The 21,536-nt window shown below is 41.3% G+C and overlaps 1 protein-coding gene across 4 annotated transcripts in view; it reads left to right on the top strand.

Moving 5' to 3' along the window:
• LOC125456512 (uncharacterized) overlaps positions 1-21,536 on the top strand; it is a 405,052-nt gene that overhangs the window by 210,748 nt on the left and 172,768 nt on the right. For all 4 annotated transcript variants that reach the window (XM_059648103.1, XM_048539688.2, XM_059648104.1 and 1 more), the window contains one exon: positions 837-884. In XM_059648103.1, the coding sequence (XP_059504086.1) occupies positions 837-884 (48 nt within the window). The remainder of the gene's footprint in view (positions 1-836; positions 885-21,536) is intronic.

Below are 21,536 nucleotides of genomic sequence, written 5' to 3' on the forward strand. Positions count from 1 at the left end.
CTTTATTCTTTCATGGGAGGTGGCAATTGCTTGCCACGTCAGCATTTGTTACCCTTCCCTAATTGTTGTAGACTTGAGTTGTTGTTGGGCTTATACAGGAGAGTGTTAAGGGTGCACCATTTTGCTGTGGGTCTGGAGTTGTATGTAGGTCAGACTGGGTAAGGATGGCAGATTTCCTTTCCTGAAGGACTTCTATTGAAAGAGATGAGTTTACAGCAACCTATAGGCCAAGGTGACGGTGCCATCAGATGTTAACTGCTTTCCTGTTTCAGATTGATTCATTGAATTTAAATTCCACCAGCAGTTTTGGTGGGATTTGAAAATGTCTCCCTAGATTACTCATCTGGTGACATTGCCAGTATGCCACTGTTTTCCCCGTCATTGACAGATTTTTGTCAGATTAATCTATAAATCAAAGGTGGGTAAGTGCAAATGAGCCACGATTGAGTGGTGCAGTTAGTTTGATGAGGAGCATAATCTGCCTCCGTACCCATGTGAAGGAGACTGAAGCTGTAATCTGCCTAATATGTTCACTGCTTTAAGCAGAGGATGAACAACAAGGGCCATTATAATAGTCATTGTCTCTGATGTTAAATATATTGATAGAATTAAAGAAAGCATTGAAAGCTGCTGAAGATATTTAAACTTGCACCAAAGAGAAAGAAAAATGAACTTGTCAGAATTGAAATCATCAAGCAAGAATACCTGAGGGTTAAATCAGATTTTCTAACTGTTGTTCCAGTTATCACAATGTTGATTAATATTATCACAACCACTCACAGATTTCCTCTTCCATTCTCCCACGAATAGATCTAACTAAGTTTTGTTTTCCACAGGGCCCCAAGAATGAAGACAGGCTGAGTTGTAAAGTATGCACAGCTGAGGTAAGATTTTACATGCCGGAAATTGTGGGGCTGAGGGAGGTGAGAGTGGAGTATTGAATACAGATACATACATTCCTATTTCCTGTGAAGGTATTTTTTTTTGGTTAAAAATAAACAATTGAATTAAAAGCTATATAAAACAATAAATATCACCAATCATACCTAGGAATCTGTGGTCAAAAGTGTCTAAATCTCATTATCCTATGGGACCACTTGCAGTTAAAGTGATGTAATGGGCTTTTGAGTCATATCAGCATTTGTGAAATGTGAGTGCTGTCTGCCATTGCATTAAAATTGACATTGTGTCTAACATTTAAATAATGTGCACTCCAGTGTGAGCTTTACTGTGCCATATCTACATATGAATGCATCTAAGTGCTGCCGTGATTTCTTCTCAACAATATGAGATACGTATTATTTAGCTGCAGTAAAACATCAGTATCCCTCATTATCTGCAGTCAGTATAATGAGTGATCGAGTCTGTAAAATTTCATTCAATATAATGTTGAAATTTTAATTGCCTTTAAAATGGACCACTTTTTGTGATCTAAGGATGGGCTCGAACACGTGAACTCACAAATGCCTTGATGAGCCAGTTAATCTTTTATTTTAAAATGGGCTTTGAGCATAAATTTCGGAAAGTAGCTTGTTTGGAATTGGTCGGTAAATTTTACACAGTGTTATTTTATTCATAAAGTTGATTCAATTGTGATGTCACAATGAGATATCATTTAAAAGTACTGGAGCTATATATATGTGTGTGTGTATATATATGTTAATAAAATATAGATAATAATAATTAACATTCAAGGTTATTTTCACTTGAACATTTGGTTACAGAAGTGATTGGATCTGTTTTAGTCTGCTTAGCTTCACCCTATGTGCGTGCTGTTTAAGTTTAGTTGGCAGGTTCCAAATCCAGAAATGTGGATTTCACTTATTGCCATCTTGTCCTTGTTCTTGTTCTCTTCAATCAATCACAATTTGTTTTATCAAATGAACTCATTTTTGATTGTCATCTCTCACCTAGTGTTTATTTACATAAAGCATTCTATATATATTCACCATATTGAATTTTGTACTTTTGCTGCTGTACATTGTAGTGATATGTACATCTGGACATGTACACCTGTCTCAAGACACCTCTGCAAGGGTTCCTCAGGGTACTGTCCTCAGCCCAACCATCTTCAGTCAATGACCTTCAATCTACTGTAAGATTATTAATGGGATGTTTGCTGATGACTGCACAATATTCGGCGCCATTTGCGACTCCTTTGATATTGAAGAGTTCCCTTTCTATCTGCAGCAATACCTGAACAATATGCAGTGGCAGGTAACACTGATGCCACACCACTGTCAGGCATTATCCATCTCAGACAAAAAAATTTCCCCTTGACATTCATTAACATTTCAATTGCTTAATCCTATACTATCAACATCCCAGGGACCACTATTGACCAAAAACTGAACTCAAACAGTCATAAAACTATTGTAACTCAAAGGCTGTGAATTTTAAACTGAATAATCCAGCTCCTGACTTTCCAAAGCCCTTCAACCATCTTCAAGGCACAAATACAAAGCTGGTATACAGTGTGCAGTTTTGGCCATCTTACGTCAGGAAAGATACAAAAGAGATTTACTGGATTGATAGGCATCCTTAGAAGAGGCTTAAGGGTCTAGGCCCGAAACGTCAGTCTTCCTGCTCCCCTGATGCTGCTTGGCCTGCTGTGTTCATCCAGCTCAACACTTTGTTATACTGGATTGATATTCTGGAATGAGTGGGTTGTTTCATGACAGTAGGATGAAACGAGGTTAAGCTTATTTCAGCTAGAGTTTGGAAGAATGAGAAGTTACCTGATTGAATTGTGTAAGATCCTGAATGTTGCACATGTTTTCTCTTGTGGGGCAATCTAGAACCTAATACACTGTCTTTTAAAGTTGGGGCCATTCTTTCAGGACAGAGATGAGGAAAAGTAATAAGAAGGTTATGTGACTTTGGAACTGTGCTTCAGAGGGCAGTGGAGTCATTGCTATCTTTAAGGGAGAGGTGAGTTGATTCTTGTTAGGCAGCGAATTAAAGGTGATTGGGGCTACATGGGAATATAGATTTGAAACGCAAAACAGATAAATCATGATCTTCTTGAATGGTGGAGCAAGCTGAAGGGTCAGTGCCTACTACTGTTTTGCATGTTTATACGTAAATATGATTGTGTGAATGGAATAAACTTCACTTGTTGTCTATCAGCAGTCTAGAAGCTCAGTATCACCCAACCCAATGCTGCTTGCTTTATTGACACCCCATTCACCAGCTTGAACATCAGCGGCAGCAGTTTGTACTACATGCAAGTTGCACCACAGCAATTGGCCCGGGCTCCTTCCAAACATATAACCTCAACCATCTCGAAGGTCAAAGGCAGCAGGTACATAGGAACACAACCACCTGCAAGTACACCTCCAAGCCACTGGTCATCCTGACTGGGCAGTACATTGCTATCCCTTCACTGCTGCTAGGTTAAAGTCCAAATCCCTTCATAACTGCACTTTTGGTTGTGCCTACCCTATGCAGTCTGCAATGGCCCAAGAAGATACATCACTGTTGACATCTCAGGGATAATTAGAGATCAGCAACCAATGCTTTTCTCGCCAGCAGCATCTACATCCTGCAAGTAAATAAGGGGAAAAGAAAGCGTGATGGGGTCAGGTGACCCAGCTGGTGGGGACTTAGTTGGCAGCTCGGGATAATGCCAACAGTATAGGTTTGATTCCCGTTCCAGCTGACGTAGATTTAGGGCCTGCCTCTTCACACTGCATTGAGACTTGTAGGCAATGTTAAGTCACCAGTAACCAAGGGTCAGGATAAAGCATCAGCAGATAATGAACCTACTTTCAGACTGAGCACACATACCATATACACAAGCGACGCTGGCGATGAGGATTAGAATTATTCGGGTAACATTCTCAAATGTCCCTCTACAGCCAATTAAAAGCCTGACCATGATACAGTAACACAGTCTGAAAGGTAACTTATTGATTTGATGTTTCTTTTATTACTGTGCTACATCTCAAATAGTTCTCTGAGGAGTACTGTCTCTTATTAGAGTACACCCCAGTTTGCTGTCAATTTCTCATCAGTCACTTTGGAGGTTGTCAATCTGAAAATAATTGTCAAAGAAAATCCATTAGACATCTATTTTGGAACTAGGACATGTGACTGTGAACACCAGTGACCTTACAATCAGCTAGCTAAAGAATTAATCGTTTATTTCAACTATCTACCAATTCTTAAATTGTCCATCATGAAGAGCTATCTTCTCATGAATTGCTTGAAATACATCTTACTAAAGAGTCTGACACTCACCCTCTTGCTGGTCTGTCATGGCCAAAGTTAATGGCTGTCTCCCAAAACCCTGACACAAACATGATTGGCAAATAAACAATGATATCTGGAACCATGCAGAGGAACAGTACCAATTGAAAAGGGGGACTGAAGATTCGATGAATCCTTTGATTATTTTTCTACTGATGATGTTAGGGAATATGAGACGGAATTCGTCAACATTGGAATTGTCAGATTTTGAGGGGGACAAAATCACAGTAGAGTAATTTTGAATGCGTGGTGGAGAGGACAGCAAACTGCTGCTTTCTTCTGCTGTTGAGAAATGCCAAAATAAATTGTAAGCTCTGCATGGCTTGTGTTTGATAAATCTTTGTTTCGATCATGGTTTACTCTTATGGCTTTTTAATCCAATGAAGGGAGGTCATCTAAAGTGCGAAAATTAAACAGCAGTAGTAAGATACATATCTGCCCAACTCCGATAACTGACGATGTAAATATGTGACAGAAAATTTAACAAACAAAATAAAGTGGGTATGTCTTATTTATATACAGTGCATTTGAAATAATATAGGGCCTCAAGGCATTTACACCAAGTCACTTAAGCAAGAAAGTTGGTCAAAGGGATAGGATTTTTCCATGGCATTTTAAAGGACGTTTGAGGGGTAGTGTTGGGAAGATGATGAAGGGGGGTAATTCTAAAATTTGAGGCCTACGATGCTGAAGATAGGGCAGAGCATGGTGGTGCACTTAATAGAGAGAAATTTGAAAATAAGGAAGAGAATCACATAAATGATGCATTGCAGACGTAATGAACACACGGAGTGAAAGACAAATGCGGCTCGATGTAAGCCAGAGTGCTACTCAAAATAACAGCTAATGTTTGCCCCAAAGCCATGTTGCCATTCTAGAGATTCCTCTCATTGAATATTTTCTAAGATTGGATCTCAGTCTTGGGATTTCTTTGATGCACAAGGTTGAATGGCTTACCAACACTATTGGAATTTATCTGAGAGATCAGCTTTCAGGTAGAGTACAGGAGGTCTGCAGTGCGGACGACGACTGGGGAGATGAGGACAGGAGTGGGGACAGATAGCCAAACAGATACACATTATTAGATTCTCCTTCATCTCAATTGGAAATCCACCCCAGTAGCTTTGAGGTGTAAGCAAAGATTTGAAAAATGTCAAAGGTGTTTCATACAATTTCTTCTCAAACATGTTTCGTTGATGACATATGGAATGATGATTTGTCCATCTGTGTGTTAATGCACTAAATGGTCTTTGGGTTCAAGATCTGATACCATTCTAATCCTCAGCAGCTGCTGAAACAATGCTGCAATGAATGCTGTGTAGATAGTCTGACCGAGGTAAGCTGGGATATAGTGGTATTCTTTATCAGCTTCCTTCCCCAGAGACACATTATTGGAAAACAAACTCTCACACCTTGTAAAACTAAGTGCCTGGTGTTCTGATACTGCATGAAACCTGTGAAAATACAATTTGCAATAAGACTTAGACATTTCACTTAACTTTTTAGCTGAACACTCCACAACATAGATTGTTCTCCAGAAGCACATTTTGTTTTACTGACTTGTTATTGGGATAAGAAAATACTCAAAATATTTCATGCAGGAAGAATACTTTATGACTGGTGGAGAGGGTAGAAGGTTACATGGTGGGGAGTTGACTGAATTGTATTATTTTCAACATTCAAATTTCACTGCAACTGCAGACTGAGACAGGAAAACTTTCACCGCTCTGCCAACCTATGTAACCTGGAGATTTACCGAGTGTTTTATGGTATGCAATGCTTCAGGTATATCTCTGAAACCTTTGGGTTGGCATCTCTGGGTCAGCAGAACCAACTCAATTACTTTTTCCCTCTTGGATGTGACAGAAATCTGCCTTCTGGATGCTTCTTGGTGCCAGCATATGTACCTTTTTTAAGGAACTCCTCAGATGCCCGTTCAGGATGGAAGCCACCTTCGCACATGCATGTTGGCTTAGCCTTCTTGCAAATCCACCCTTGACTCATAGCCCTGAAGGTGATGACTACTTTGGTCCCAAAACACTAATTATGCCACAGTAGAGCTGAGTCACGGTACTCCGTGTATTACCTTCATGCCATTTCAGAATAGGTTTGATGATAGCGCAGAACCAAACATGATTAATGGAAGCAATCGCTGTACAATAGATTTGTAGAATTGTTATAACACTGGAGGGGAGCAATTCACCTATTACCACTCCTCTCTCTTTTTGCCTATAACTCTGCAAAATTTTCTTTTCAGATAATGATCCAGTTCCCTTTTTGAAAACCTCACTGAATCTGCCTCGACCACACTCACATGTGCATTCCACATTCTAACAACTTGCTGTATGACAAAGATTTTCTTCATACCGCCATTGTTGCTGTTGCTTTATAGTTAATATTTTTTTAAAAATTCATTTGTGGGATGAGGGTGTTGCTGGCTCAGCAGCTTTTATTGCCCAGACCAGAGGGCAGTTGAGAGTCAACCACATTGCTGTGGGTCTGGAGTCACATGTAGGCCAGACCAGGTGAGGATGGCATTTTCCTTCCCTAAAGGGCATTAGTGAACCAGATGGGTTTTTCCCAAACAATCGGCAATGGATCCACAGTCATCATTAGATTCTTAATTCCAGCTACTTATTGGATTCCGCCATCTGCCATGGTGGGATTCGAATCTGAGCCCCCAGAACGTTATTTGGGTCTCTGGATTAACAGTTCATCGATAATACCACTAGGCCTGCCGCCTCCCCCATCGTAAACTGGTACCATCTGTTTCTCGATCATTGCACTGATTCTCTGTTTATGGTCTGTGCAGACCCCTTGTGATTTTGACCAAATGTTGTCTTATGGGGAACAGACGCAATTTCTCCAATTTGTCTCCCCAACTGAAGTCACTCATCATGGAAACTGGAGCAATTCTCATGAGTCTTTTCTGTACCCTCCCAAATGAGTTTACATCCTTCCCAAAATGCAGCACCCAAAACACAATGCAAAACTCTAGTTGAGGAAAAACCAAATTTTACGCAAGTTTAACACTGTACTAGTTCTGTATTTACCTATTGGCAAAGCTTTATTGAACAGTCTGTCCAGCTGTCCTATAAGTTATGCACATAAACACCCAACTGACTCTGTTCCTATACCCAATTTAGAAGTATACCTTTGATTTTACATTGTTGCTGCGCTCTTCTTATCAAAATGAATCACTTCACGTTTCTCTGCTACATCAGTCACTTGTCTGTCCAATGCACCAACCTGTCCATGTCCTTAGGAAGTACTAGCCTATCCTTATCGCAGTTTATGCTTTCAGATTTCGCATCATCTACACTTTTTGAAACTCTACCAATACACCAAGGTGTAGATGAGTGATATATATATATATATAGAAACTGCAGAGTCCTAGCGTTGATTCTGAGCAAACCCCATTGTAAACCTTCCTCCCATTTGAAAAATAACATCTATAAGACATAAGAGCAGAAGTAGACTATTCAGCCCATTGAGTCTCTTCTGCATTCAGAATCATGGCTGATCTAATAATCCTTAAATCCACTTTCTTGACTTTTCCCCTTAACCGTTGGTTCTATTACTGATTAAACATCTGTCTATCTCAACCTTGAGTATACTCAAAGACCCAGCCTCAACAGCTCTCTGTAAGAATGTGGAGTTGTAGCTACAATTAGATCAACCATGATCTTATTGAATAGCAGAGCGAGCTGAAGGGGCCGAATGGCCTACATCTGTTCCTAATTCGTACATTCTTTGTCCAATGACATTACAATAATGCTACCATCTCCCCTATCGTAGGGCCATTCAAAAATTTTAAACACAGCCATTCTCTGGTTTGGCAACTCACACAGGTAAACTCTTGTCACTTTTCTCCAAGTTTTCCAGTGAGGGTTGGAGGGTTTGAGCCAAAGGGAGAAGATGAATAGGCTGGCGCTATTTTCCCTGGTGCATCACAGGCTGAGGGGAAACCTTATAGAGGTTTATAAAATCATGAACAACATAGATAGGGTAAATAGAGAAGGTCCTTTCCCCAGGTTGGGGGAGTCCAAAACTACAGGGCAAAGGTTTAAGGTGAGAAGGGAAAGATTTTAAAGGAAATCAAGGGCCAATGTTTTCATGCAGGGGGTGGTGCGTGTATGGAATGAGCTGCCAGAGGAAATGGTGGAGGCTGGTACAATTACAAGGTAAAAGGCATCTGGATGGGTACATGAATAGGAAGGGCTTAGAGCGATATGGGCCAAATGCTGGCAAATGGAACTAGATTTATTTTGGATACCTGATCGGCATGGACAAGTTGGACCAAAGGGTCTGTTTCTGTGCTGTAATCTACTGTAAGTCAGGTGCGATAATGGTGTAAAAGAAAGATCTTTCATTATCAGTTACATTAAATGAGTTAACAGACCTCTCAAATGTTAATTTTGTTCTCTCGCTTTTCCTCTGCCCCTTTCCTGCAGCAGTAACACTGTATTCTCCACTCTGTCCTGTAGAGCATGCAAAACAACACTTTTCACTGTATTTGGTACATGTGGCAACAATAAACCAAACAATCTTTATGGGACAATAAACAACTGCACCTCCCAGTCGCAAACCATTTCCACTCCCCCTCCCATTCTTTAGATGACATGTCCATCATGGGCCTCCTGCAGAGCCACAATGATGTCACCCGAAGGTTGCAGGAACAGCAACTCATATTCCGCCTGGGAACCCTGCAGCCCAATGGTATCAATGTGGACTTCACCAGCTTCAAAATCTCCCCTTCCCCTACCGCATCCCTAAACCAGCCCAGTTCGTCCCCTCCCCCCACTGCACCACACAACCAGCCCAGCTCTTCCCCTCCACCCACTGCATCCCAAAACCAGTCCAACCTGTCTCTGCCTCCCTAACCTGTTCTTCCTCTCACTCATCCCTTCCTCCCACCCCAAGCCGCACCTCCATCTCCTACCTACCAACCTCATCCCACCTCCTCGACCTGTCCGTCTTCTTTGGACTGACCTATCCCCTCCCTACCTCCCCACCTATACTCTCCTCTCCACCTATCTTCTTTTCGCTCCATCTTCGGTCCGCCTCCCCCTCTCTCCCTATTTATTCCAGAACCCTCACTCCATCCCCCTCTCTGATGAAGGGTCTCGGTCCGAAACATCAGCTTTTATGCTCCTGAGATGCTGCTGGGCCTGCTGTGTTCATCCAGCCTCACATTTTATTATCTTGGATTCTCCAGCATCTGCAGTTCCCATTATCACTGATACAATCTTTATGGGACAGCAGTTTTTTCACTCTTTACCTTATCGTTATTGAAACATGCCATGTTGCAAGACTTCAACTAGTGGTCAATGCAATATAAATACATTGTATATTTAAGAACAGCTGTTACGCTTGTTTATCTGGTTTATGCCCTGAATTCCAGTCCCCTAGCTAAGTGTTAGCCCAAGTTAGTAACAAAAATATCAATGTTTCAAGCCACAGGAATACATAGTCCACATTCTTTCAATTAACCAATCTGTAAATTAATTGGAATGGCAAAAGAAACTACAATATTTAAGACAGCTATCATTTTGTTTGCATTTTTTTGAATACAAAACAAGGGCTAAATCAATGGCTTGTGTAGACCAGAATAGTCCCAGCCTCAAGATCTCATCTTTGCTGAATGAACTGATCAAAGTGTCGCAATATCTAGTATTATTCTCTGAATGAGCGCAATTCTGCTGATCTTGCGTTTATTTCTCAATCTGAGCAGCCCTAATAAATAGTGTTATGTTGGGAACTCCTGGTGATTGATTCAGGAAGCAATATTGTTATATGTCCAATTCAGGATGGTATGTGACTTAATGGGAATTTGATGGTGTCCCCCAAGATATTGCTCCACTTGTCCTATGTTCACTTTGCTGAAGTTGATTGTCGTGCCATTTGGTTTGGAAGGGAGAAGAACGAGCGAAAGTAAAACTGCACTTAGGAAATAACACTTACTCAAAATAGCAAAGCAGTACAAAAACAGAAATTGCTGGGGAAACTTAGCAGGTTTGGCTGCATCTGTGGAGAAAAAGCAGAGTTAACATTTCGAGTCCAGTTCAGAACTGAAGAAGGGTCACTGGACTCAAAATGTTCACTCTGTCTTCTCTCCTCAGATCCTGCCAGGCCTGCTGAGTTTCTCCAGCAATTTCTGTTTTTTTTTCAGATTTCCAGCACCTGCAGTTCTTTCTTTTACAATAGCAGAACAGCAGCCTTGCTTCACACCTTGCCTGATGTTTATTATTCTGCCAATTCTCTGTCGTCAGCATTGTCTGATTTCTTACACTGATTGGTACTCTTATGCCAGTGGACATTGACTGAGGAGGCACTTAGCTTCATTCTTTACCAGTCATGGTTGAATAGCATAGCAACACTCAAAATCACATGAATGAGGTAAAAGATAGGGAGTCTGTTACCAGAGAAATCATACCCAAGCAAGCAATCCATGTCCTGAGAAGAGGAAAATAAAAATTGCCCGACAAGATAGGAATAAAAATGACTTTTTTGGGGCTAATGTCATTGAAAGAACAAAACGATGTGAACATTGAACTGCTACTGCATTGAGAGCGTTAGTGTATGAAGGAAAAATGAAACAAAATACATTAATTAACCTTGTGAATACACTGTAAATACTGTTTTGTTGGCATGCACAATCAAACTTGGTACAGATTTTAATTTGTGAGTTTTTGTTTGTATCCTTTTACTTTTCATATTAAACACAAAACACATTGCGATTAATGCCAAACCATAATGCATGTGCTGTAATTGACTAAAAGGGCAAAGTTCTTTTTTTCCATAGAATCAATTTCCATAATATTAGTTACTTTAATTGTCAACATAGATGCATAACTAAAAATATATTTGCTGCAAAACAATATCATTAGTCGGCAAAACCAAGCTTTTATTAATTAGGGTTTCACTTAGACTGTTATCAGACGTATTCTGCATTTTAAAAGAGAAATATCCTTTGTGGTTAGAGGCATACAGCACTCCAGTGAATACAGCCTCCATTTAATGCTCTTGCCATTTAATTCTGGTGGTATTTTGGGAACCTCTTACTGTGAGGTCACAAATGCAGGGCATAATGTACAAGTTATACTAATTTGTTAGGGCAATGAATACATTAATTTCGTTAGCAAATGGCCTTAAAGCAATAATTACCAGTGTGGGTGTGTCAGAAGCGATCATGTTAAATTGTGGCTGTTAATTATTAAGATTTTGTTTGGAGATACCCAGCTTTGACATCCTACCTGAATGTCAACATTCAAACTCTGTCGTATGCTTATTTATGAACCCAGCTCCAGTATTTTACACAACAGTCTGGCATCTCTGTGGATCAAATGAGGGTGATCAATGTCAAGAATTTAAAGGGGATCCAAAATAAAATCTCTAAACAGATCTATTTTTTTCAGTGGAAATTAATACTTTAGCTGTCTGGGGTCAACTGTCAGTTGCCTTTGTAGCCGTATGATTCTTGGCCCAGATAAAAACAAATGAAATTGTGTAAACAGACTATACCTGTGAGTACTTACAATTTCTGACAATTATTGGATTTTGAAACAGATGCATTTACATCTATCAACACTCAAACAATCCACACATCAGCTACTTCTTGGCAACGTCCTTGCATTGTGCAAATTGCTGCCAAGATTTTGTCTCTATCTAGTGGCAAACACTTGAACGATGATGAACAGGGGAAAAAATATTTTCCAGTTCAGCTGGTCTGTCCCACACAACTGCAAAACCCTGTGCATCAGAACTGACCACTTCACTTTAAATTTATTTTTTATTCATTCATGCAACGTAGGCATCGCTGGCCGGGCCAGCACGTATTGCCCATCCCTAATTGGCCAGAGGGCAGTTAAGAGTCAACCACATTGCTGTGGGAATGGTGTCACATATAGACCAGGTAAGGATGGTAGTTTCCTTCTCTAAAGGACAGTAGTGAACTAGATGGGTTTTTCCAGCAATCAACAATAGATACATGGCCATCATTAGACCCTTAATTCCAGATTTTTATTCAACTGAAATTCCACTATCTGCTATCGTGGGATTCAAACCAGGTGACCAGAACATTCCCTGAGTCTCTGGATTAACAGTCCAGTGATAATGCCACAAGGCATGTGTAGGTTCCATTTGGTTTTAAAGCTCTATACAAGCGAAGGTTTAAATGGTTCTTGTAGAGAACAAGCTTCCACACACCAGTCTATACACCAATTTTAAAAACTTTTATGGTTCTAAGTAGTCATGGTGTGAAGCTTCTTAGTGAATACCTCAGAATCTTGGGAATGCTAAAATCTATCTTAGTGATAATAGACAGAAATATAGAACATAGAACAATACAGTGCAGAACAGGCCCTTTGGCCCTCGATGTTGCGCCGACCCGTGAACTAATATAAGCCCCTCACCCTGCACTATCCCATCATCATCCATATGCTTATCCAAGGACTGTTTAAATGCCCCTAATGTGGCTGAGTTAACTACATTGGCAGGCAGAGCATTCCACATCCTTACCACTCTCTGAGTAAAGAACCTGCCTCTGACATCTGTCTTAAATCTATCACCCCTCAATTTGTAACTATGCCCCCTTGTACAAGCTGAAGTCATCATCCTCGGAAAAAGACTCTCCGTCCACCCTATCTAATCCTCTGATCATCTTGTATGTCTCTGTTAAATCCCCTGTTAGCCTCCTTCTCCCCAATGAGAACAGACCCAAGTCCCTCAGCCTTTCTTCATAGGGCCTGCACTCCAGACCAGGCAACATCCTGGTAAATCTCCTCTGCACCTTTTCCAATGCTTCCACATCCTCAGTGCAGTCCTTGTATAGATCCAAAATAAGGGTTCTTGACATAAATTCAAACCTTTGCGAGTTTGTAAAGACTAATAAAACTTGCACGCAAATATCTCCACTAAGGTTGCAAGTGATACTTATGTTAAATAATTATGTGACCTTTGCAATTTAAGGCACAATTCCTCTATCTAGAGAGCTATTTAATAATGGACATAACACATCTGCACTTCACTGATTTAGTTCCTTAGAAACATTCTCGGAATGTAAACTACCAAATCCTGGAGATTAGCTGTCTTAAGTCCCATTATTTTCACCATTGCAATATTTCTACTTAGATCAAATAAGTTCCTGCCCTTGAATTATTTTTAGCTTTCTTTCCTTCAGAGACATATTGTTCTCTTCCTCTATTCTGAAAACAAGAACAAAATGTTCATGTAATAAATCTGTTGTTTCTCTTTTTTTATCCACTGTAACATCACCTACAACATGTCAGTTTCAAAACCTACTCTTCCAGAAAAATATGTTCCAAGCGCTTTCTAAAAATTTTTTGCCATTACTATTTGATTTATTCTGCTCCTCCCAGTCTACTTAAAAATTAAAACCTCTCATTTTAAGGAGATTGCAGATCAGGGAAGCAGCATCATATTTATTCATTCTGCCTGCTGCAGACAACATTTTTCATGTCTTATCATTCCTTAGTTGGACACTTGGGCCTCAATGTTACCAGAAGTCGGCTAAGTGTTAATTTTGGGGGGTGAGTGTCATGGTGGTTTCTCTCGTGGGTTTTATCATGCTATCTTCCCAAACCCACCTCACTAGCTATGCACTGTAATGCTATGGTGCCCTGATTTGCTCTCTTCTCCCACTCTCTGTTTTTCCTGGAATGAGAGAATGTGGCAGTGGAATTACTAAGATGAAAGTTGGGTGGCACAGCAGTTAGTGCTAATGCAGGTAGGAAAGGTGTCCTGAGTGAGTGAGTAGGCAGCACAAAGACCGGGCAGGGTTAGTGGTATAGTCCAACGAGGTGTAAGAGCAAATAATGCAAGGTGTTACAATCAGCAGTGAGAGAGATACAACATGACCCTTGGTGGGAGGTGTGTACCGTGACAGAGTTAGAGTAAGCGTGAGGTAGCAGAGCGATGGTAGCACCATGGTGGATCAGAGAAGGTCATTGACCATCTTCCTACACTCTGAACACCCCTCCAGACAGCTGAAACCATACCAATCGGGGTGGCAAACTCAGGCTAAGTTGGCAGGGTCTGGTATCATGACCTCCTTTGCCAGTTTTATGGGAAAAGGACATACTTCCACCGCACCACCCCATCCACCATGAACTCCTGTTCACTGCCTACAAAGCAGGGCACCAATTTCCCTTTATCTACTATGTGTGGGGGAAAGGTCATGAGCCATGAGGCCTCTAGACTGACTGTGCCTGACACAAAGCTGTTTGAAGATAACACCATCACCAAGGTTTCTGGGATATTCTGGCAGTGGCTACAGCAAATAGGAGATTTGAGCTAACAATGGATGAGAGAGACACCATAGGGGCATGGTGCATAGTTAATAAGGAAAATTTGGGCATTTTAGTGAGAAAACAGACCAGGCCCCTCACAGAGAAATTACTGGATGAAAATGGCAAAATACAGTAAGAGTCAGCTCATTGTTGCCATTACCCAAACATCCTTACTAAAATTCCTGCTTTCAATAGTTGCTATTACATTTCTTAATCATCATTCTTACTCCCTCTCACCACCTTCCCCCATTTCCCCGGACCTATCCGAATATCCTGAGTTTGGAATGTTGTTCCCAGTCATGCCCAGTTTGTAACTGTATTGTTCAGGGCATTATACCAGTGCCACAATGGGCCCATTTTAAAGTTCTTTCTCCATTCCTATTGATTTTTAATGCTTTTAATTATCCTTTCTCTCAGGATTTTGTTTCAGTCCTGGTGAAGCTGGTCCAACAGTACTACTCTTTTCTGTCTGTTTTTTCTAATCAACATGTTCAGAATCCCACCCTGGTTATAATCTCTTCCAATGTCTTCCGTCAAGCAGAAGATACAAAAACTTAAACGTACATACCAAGAGATTCAAGAACAGCTTCTTCCCCACTATCATAGACTAATACAGCATGGAAACAGGCCCTTCAGCCCAAACAGATACATGCTGACCATGTTTCGGTGTCCATGCACACAGATCCTTGAAAGTTGCCACCCGGGTTGACAGGGCTGTTAAGAAGGCATACAGTGTTTTAGCTTTTATTAATAGAGGGATTGAGTTCCAGAACCAAGAGGTTATGGTGAAGCTGTACAAAACTCTGGTGCGGCCGCACTTGGAGTCTTGTGTACAGCTCTGGTCACTGCATTATAAGAAGGATGTGGAAGCTTTGGAAAGGGTGCAGAGGAGATTTACTAGGATGTTGCCTGGTATGGAGGGAAGGTCTTACGAGGAAAGCTGAGGGACTTGAGGCTGTTTTCATTAGAGAGAAGAAGGTTGAGAGGTGACTTAATTGAAACATATAAAATAATCAGAGGGTTAGATAGGGTGGATAGGGAGAGCCTTTTTCCTAGGATGGTGACAGCGAGCACGAGGGGGCATAGCTTTAAATTGAGGGGTGAAAGATATAGGACAGATGTCAGAAGTAGTTTCATTACTCAGAGTAGTAAGGGAATGGAATGCTTTGCCTGCAACGGTAGTAGATTCGCCAACTTTAGGTACATTTAAGTCGTCATTGGACAAGCATATGGACATACATGGAATAGTGTAGGTTAGATGGGCTTGAGATCGGTATGACGGGTCGGCACAACATCGAGGGCCGAAGGGCTTATACTGTGCTGTAATGTTCTATGCTCTATGTTCTATGGTGGCCACTCAACTAGTTCCAGTTACCTATACTTGGTCCATATTCCTCTAAACCCTTCCCATCCATGTACCTATCCAAATGTTTCTTTTAAATGTTGCTATTGTCCTCCTGCAGTGCCACAACGATGCCACCCGAAGGTTGCAGGAACAGCAACTCATATTCCGCTTGGGAACCCTGCAGTCCAATGGTATCAATGTGGATTTCACAAGCTTCAAAATCTCCCCTCCGCCTACCATATCCCAAAACCAGTCCAGCTCATCCCCGCCACCCTAACCTGTTCTTCCTCTCACCTATCCCCTCCTCCCACCTCAAGCTGCACCTCCATTTCCTACCTACTAAGCTCATTCCGCCCCCTTGACCTGCCCGTCCTCTCCAGACTGAGCTATCCCCTCCTACCTCCCCACCTATACTCACCTCTACAAATTCCGTCCCCACCCCTTTAACTTGTCTGTCTCCTCGCCACCTATCTTCTCCTCTATCCATTTTTGACCCACCTCCCCCTCTCTCCCTATTTATTTCAGAACCCTCTCCCCATCCCCTTTTTCTGATGAAGGGCCAAGGCCTGAAGCGTCAGCTTTTGTGCTCCTAAGATGCTGCTTCGCCTGCTGTGTTCATCCAGCTCCACGCTTTGTTATCTCTCTTTGTACATACCTAAACCACTTTCTCTAGCAGCCCATTCCATATACACACCAGTCTTCGTGAAGAAGTTGTCCCTCAGATCCTTCTTAAATCTATCCCCTCTCACCTTAAACCAGTGCCCTCTAGTTTTCAATTCCCCATCCCTTGAAAAAGACTATATGCATTCATCCTATGTATGCCGCTCATGATTACATACACCTCAATAAGGCTATCCCTCATTTTATCAGATTTTTGATTGGACCTCTTGAATATTAAATTTAAATGTTGACCTCACTCTTTTTGCATCTTCTCTGCAGCTGTAACATTGCATTCTTCGCTCTGTTGTAGTACCCTAATGCACTTTGTATGGTGTGATCTGCCTGTCCTGCATGCAAAACAAAACTTTTCACTGTACCTAGATACATATGGCAATAATAAATCAAATCAAAAGATGTTATTACACACATCTGGAGCAGGTGAGACTTTGTGCCCCAAATGAAATCCCTCCCTCACACAGCAATCAATGGGTCTATTTCCTGAGCTGTACATTCCTGTACCAATTAGAACATGGGGCAACCCAAAGATGATGTTTTTTTAACATTTTTTTCCATCTGTCATCCTGTCCGCCATAGACAATCATGGTACTTAGTGCCTCTCAATGTGTACCTTCCTCCTGACCTTCTCTATCCTAAGGTGGGATTTGAACTCTGGGCATTCAGGACTACATCATTTAGAAGTCTAGCAGAGGGGAAGGGTGTGTGGTTTTGGCCTGCTGAGCAAAGTAGGAGGTAACAGATATGGCTGAATGGATGTTCCTCCATTTTAGTATCAGACACGTCCGTGAGATTCTTGCAGCAGCTTTGGGGTGGGGATAGAGATGGCATGTTGATTTGATTTGATTTATTATTGTCACGTGCACCCAGGTACTGTGAAAAGTTTGGTTTCGTGTGCAGTGCAGTCAGATCGTACAATACAAAGTGCATCAGCGTAATAGAACAGAGTGAGAAATTGAGATGGGGCTGGTGGAAACGCTGGGAATACAAGTAGAGAGAACAAGCCAGGGTCATCTTTGTTCTCCGAGATGGTCTTGGACAATTGGGCCTTTTATATAGAGAAACCTGAGTCTTGATGTGGACCACTCTGTTCTGCATGATTATGGGTAACTAAACTAATCGTGCATCAAATTCACACATCTCTGCATCCTTCAGTAAATGCCATGATCACAATGGTGGGAGAGAGTGAGGTTTTACTGGAGGCAAAGGTGGAGGTGAGAGAATCTAGCTGCTGAATTAGAATAGCAAATGGAGGGACAAGACCTAGGCAGTTAACTATTGAAATGCAGTTGTAACTCAGTTGTGGGGGTGGGGGGGTAAGATTTTGTTTTTCCCCAGGAGTGAAATCATGTGGCATGGGTATTTATTTTCACTGACAATGTGGTATTCATAACCATCCAGTGTTATTACGTGTATTAATATATCACAAATATGACACAGCATTACGGAGGAATGAAAAAGATAGATCAAGTGTTAGATGTTCAGTATCTCCCATATATCAGAGAGTTGTTAGAAGGGTGACTGCTGTATGATACACTGTATGAGGTTTTGACTATAACTTATTTCCTCAATTCTGTTACTGGTTACATGACAGTGAAATATTAGAAATTATGTTTTTTTGATTTAAGCCAGCAATAAAACAACTCTAGGACAAAAATCTTTGATTTTATGAAGCAAGCACTGGAAAAATGGGTGATACTTATGCAGACTACAGAAGTGACCTTTTCAAATACTATTTCATATTCCACAGAGAGATTTTCCCTTTTGTTTTGCTTAGTTTGATCATTTTCTTTTAATGAGGAAATAAGCAAAGGGAGTTTGAAAAATGTAAAGCTTCTGAGAGACTGACTAAAGAAAAATAAGTAAGTTTAGTTCTGAGTTCCAGATGGTCATTGGGTCAAACAGTAAGCCTGGGCCACAGTAGCAGGGATGAGGCCTATTTTGAGGATGGGGCCTTGTTACTGTAGCCTGGGAAAGGTTGTTGGCTTGCTCGCCAAGCTGGCTGGTTACTGTACAGACGTTTCATCACCAGGCTAGGTAACAACATCAGTGCGGCCTCCGATGAAGCAATGTTGTTTGGAATTTATATGATCTGGTCTGTTAAGCTGGGTTGTGTCATTTTCGGTTCTGTTCTGTTTGGGTTTGTATGTGCCGTCCAATTCCACATGTTTGTTGATTGCATTACGGATTGAAAACCAGGCCTCTAGGAATTCCCATGCATGTCTGTGGGTGACCTGAACTAGGATGATCACATTGTCCCAGTTAAATTGATGGCCTTCATTATCCGAGTGCACTGAGACGAGGGAAACTCCATCCTGTCGTTTTGCAGCTATCTGGTGTCCTGATGGCTAGTTTCCTTCTGGTGTGGAGGGACTGTGTGGAAACATTCACCACCGGCTAATTCTCTGCCACATCCCCGCCCCCAAAAGCTTGGAACTTTTGTTGAAATCTTTGACCTGAAGCCAATCCAACTAATGGGGAGGTCAATCCGTGGTTGGGGTGGGTGATTTTGGCATTGGGGTGAACAGAACCTGAGTTGGCAATGTCTTTGGTCATTCTTGTGGAGCCCTAAAATGAACTTGCATTCTCCTGAGCATCATCAAAATATGGGTGGGTCAGTGCATTTTGTATAGGAGTTCTGAGGTCATGTGGCTGCTGTACAGGACATTGGACAGGCCACTTTTGGAATATTGTGTTCGGTGCTGGCCTCCCTGCTACAGGAAAGATGTTGTAAAACTTGAAAGGATTCACAAAGATATTGCCAAGTTTGGAGGGTTTGAGCTATAGGGAGAGGCTGAATTGGCTGGGACTATCTTCCCTAGAGCATTGGCTGTTGATGGCTGATCTTATAGAATTTTATAATATCTATGATTCTATGATCTGCCATGGCTGGATTCAAACCTGGGACCCCCAGAACTTTAGCTGAGTTTCTGGATTAATAGTCTAGTAATACTACCACTAGGCTATCACCTTCCCTCAGAATCCCACAACCTGTTGCTATTTTGTTCTGTGATTTTAAAGCCCTGAAAATACATTGATTTTGCAAACACAATTAATTTCTGAAGAAAAGAGAAGCTAAAACTGGAAACATACATGTAATGGAGCATCAAAACACGGTTCAATGTAATGATCCATTTTATTACTGCGAATCACCTTGAAAAGGCACTGTATAAATGCACATTCTTGTTGTTGCCGATGGTAACTGAAGATTAAAAGTCTGGCACACTGTACTACATAACAATCCTCTTGAATACATGGAGAGATTTATTCCATTCCAGATCGTTTGTTTGTTTAAATAGTTTTCCAGAAATGTGATTAAGCCATTGATTTAATTTTAACGATAGTTTGTTCTTGCTGGTGTGCTGAAAATGTCAATGGTGTTGTCCGCTTAATTGTTGTTGTGTGCTTTTTGAGGCCTTGATCTGTGACCTGTTGGGGATATCAGGGTACATTCAACATGCTTTGATATGGTTGCTTATCGACCATTCAGAAATAAAACAAATATAGAATAATGCCTGATAACAAGAAAAGCATTCTTCCCCTTCAGAGTACAAAAGGCATTGAGCGCTTGAAAACCCTTGATGTGACACATATACATTGCTCTGTGTCTAATGAATAGAGCTTAGTTGCACTAGAATAGTTTACATTGATTGCATTAATGAATGCCTCCAGTAATTAGCTAGAGGGACATACTTCACTGCGGCATGCTGCTACTTACATGCACTGCAGTAGATTAGAAGAAAAAGAAATATATTAAAGGGTCTGCTGAAATGTAATAGTAACTCGGATTTTGTTATTGATTTTTGTGAGAAGGAAACCGTGCGTATTGGTAATCATTGACCTCAGTGACTGTGATCACAATAAATTCATATTGTGCCACTGCTAGCATAGTTTCCGCATTGATCAGACACTTTAGTCTAGGAATGGTGTTGATCAATGACTTTTCAGCAATATTGCATTCAGTTGCCGTATGAAGGCTGAACGATAAGATGAATATTTTCAACCCCTGCTGCTGTATCCCTTTCAGATTGGAATATGTCTCCAACATGGATGATAGATTTGATGGCACTCTATTCAGAATATGCAAATGTACATGATTCCTATCAGGTATCCAGCTTTTCAGGCTTCTTTGTGTTTGTGTGTATCTCGAAGACCTGCCTCTTATTGGTTGGGGCTCCCAGCTTAAATAGGTGATTGTGATCTCGTGGTACTTTTAATGCGGAGACCCAGGTCATGTCATGGGAAGAGAGATGACAAAGTGTGGAGCTGGATGAACACAGCAGGCCAAGCAGCATCTTAGGAGCACAAAAGCTGACGTTTCAGGCCTTGACCCTTCATCAGGTTTGACTCCCTCTATGGCACATGGTGATATTTGAATTGATTTTTAAAAAGTCTGGAACTAGGTGACTAGTGAAGTCATTAACAAGCCCTGTGCTCACTCTTGTCCTTTAGAAAAGCAAACAGCCATCCTTAACTGAGACGACAAGGCGCAGAGCTGGATGAACACAGCAGGCCAAGTAGCATCTTAGGAGGAGGAAAGCTTTCCTGCTCCTCTGATGGTGTGTGGCCTGCTGTGGTCATCCAGTTCTGCACCTTGTTGTCTCAGATCCTCCAGCATCTGCAGTTCCTATCATCTCAGCCATCCTTAACTGGTCTGGCCTAAAGGTGACTCCAAATCCATAGCAATATGTTTGATTCTTAACTGCCCTCTGAAATAGCTACTGTCACCGCTGCCTTCTCTTGGGCAACTAGGAATGGGCCATTAATGCTTGCCTAGCCTGCGACGCCCATATCTCATGAGTGAATAAAAAAAGAGAGAAACAGAGTTAACATTTCAAACCTATTATGGCAGTACTTCAGAACAATTCCATTTTTCTCTCTCCACAGAAGCTGCCAGGCTTCCTGAGTTTCTTAAGCATTTTCAGTTTTTATTTCAGGTTTCCAGCATCCACAGT

Source organism: Stegostoma tigrinum, chromosome 8 (assembly GCF_030684315.1).
Source record: "Stegostoma tigrinum isolate sSteTig4 chromosome 8, sSteTig4.hap1, whole genome shotgun sequence".
Classification (NCBI taxonomy): Eukaryota; Metazoa; Chordata; class Chondrichthyes; order Orectolobiformes; family Stegostomatidae; genus Stegostoma; species Stegostoma tigrinum.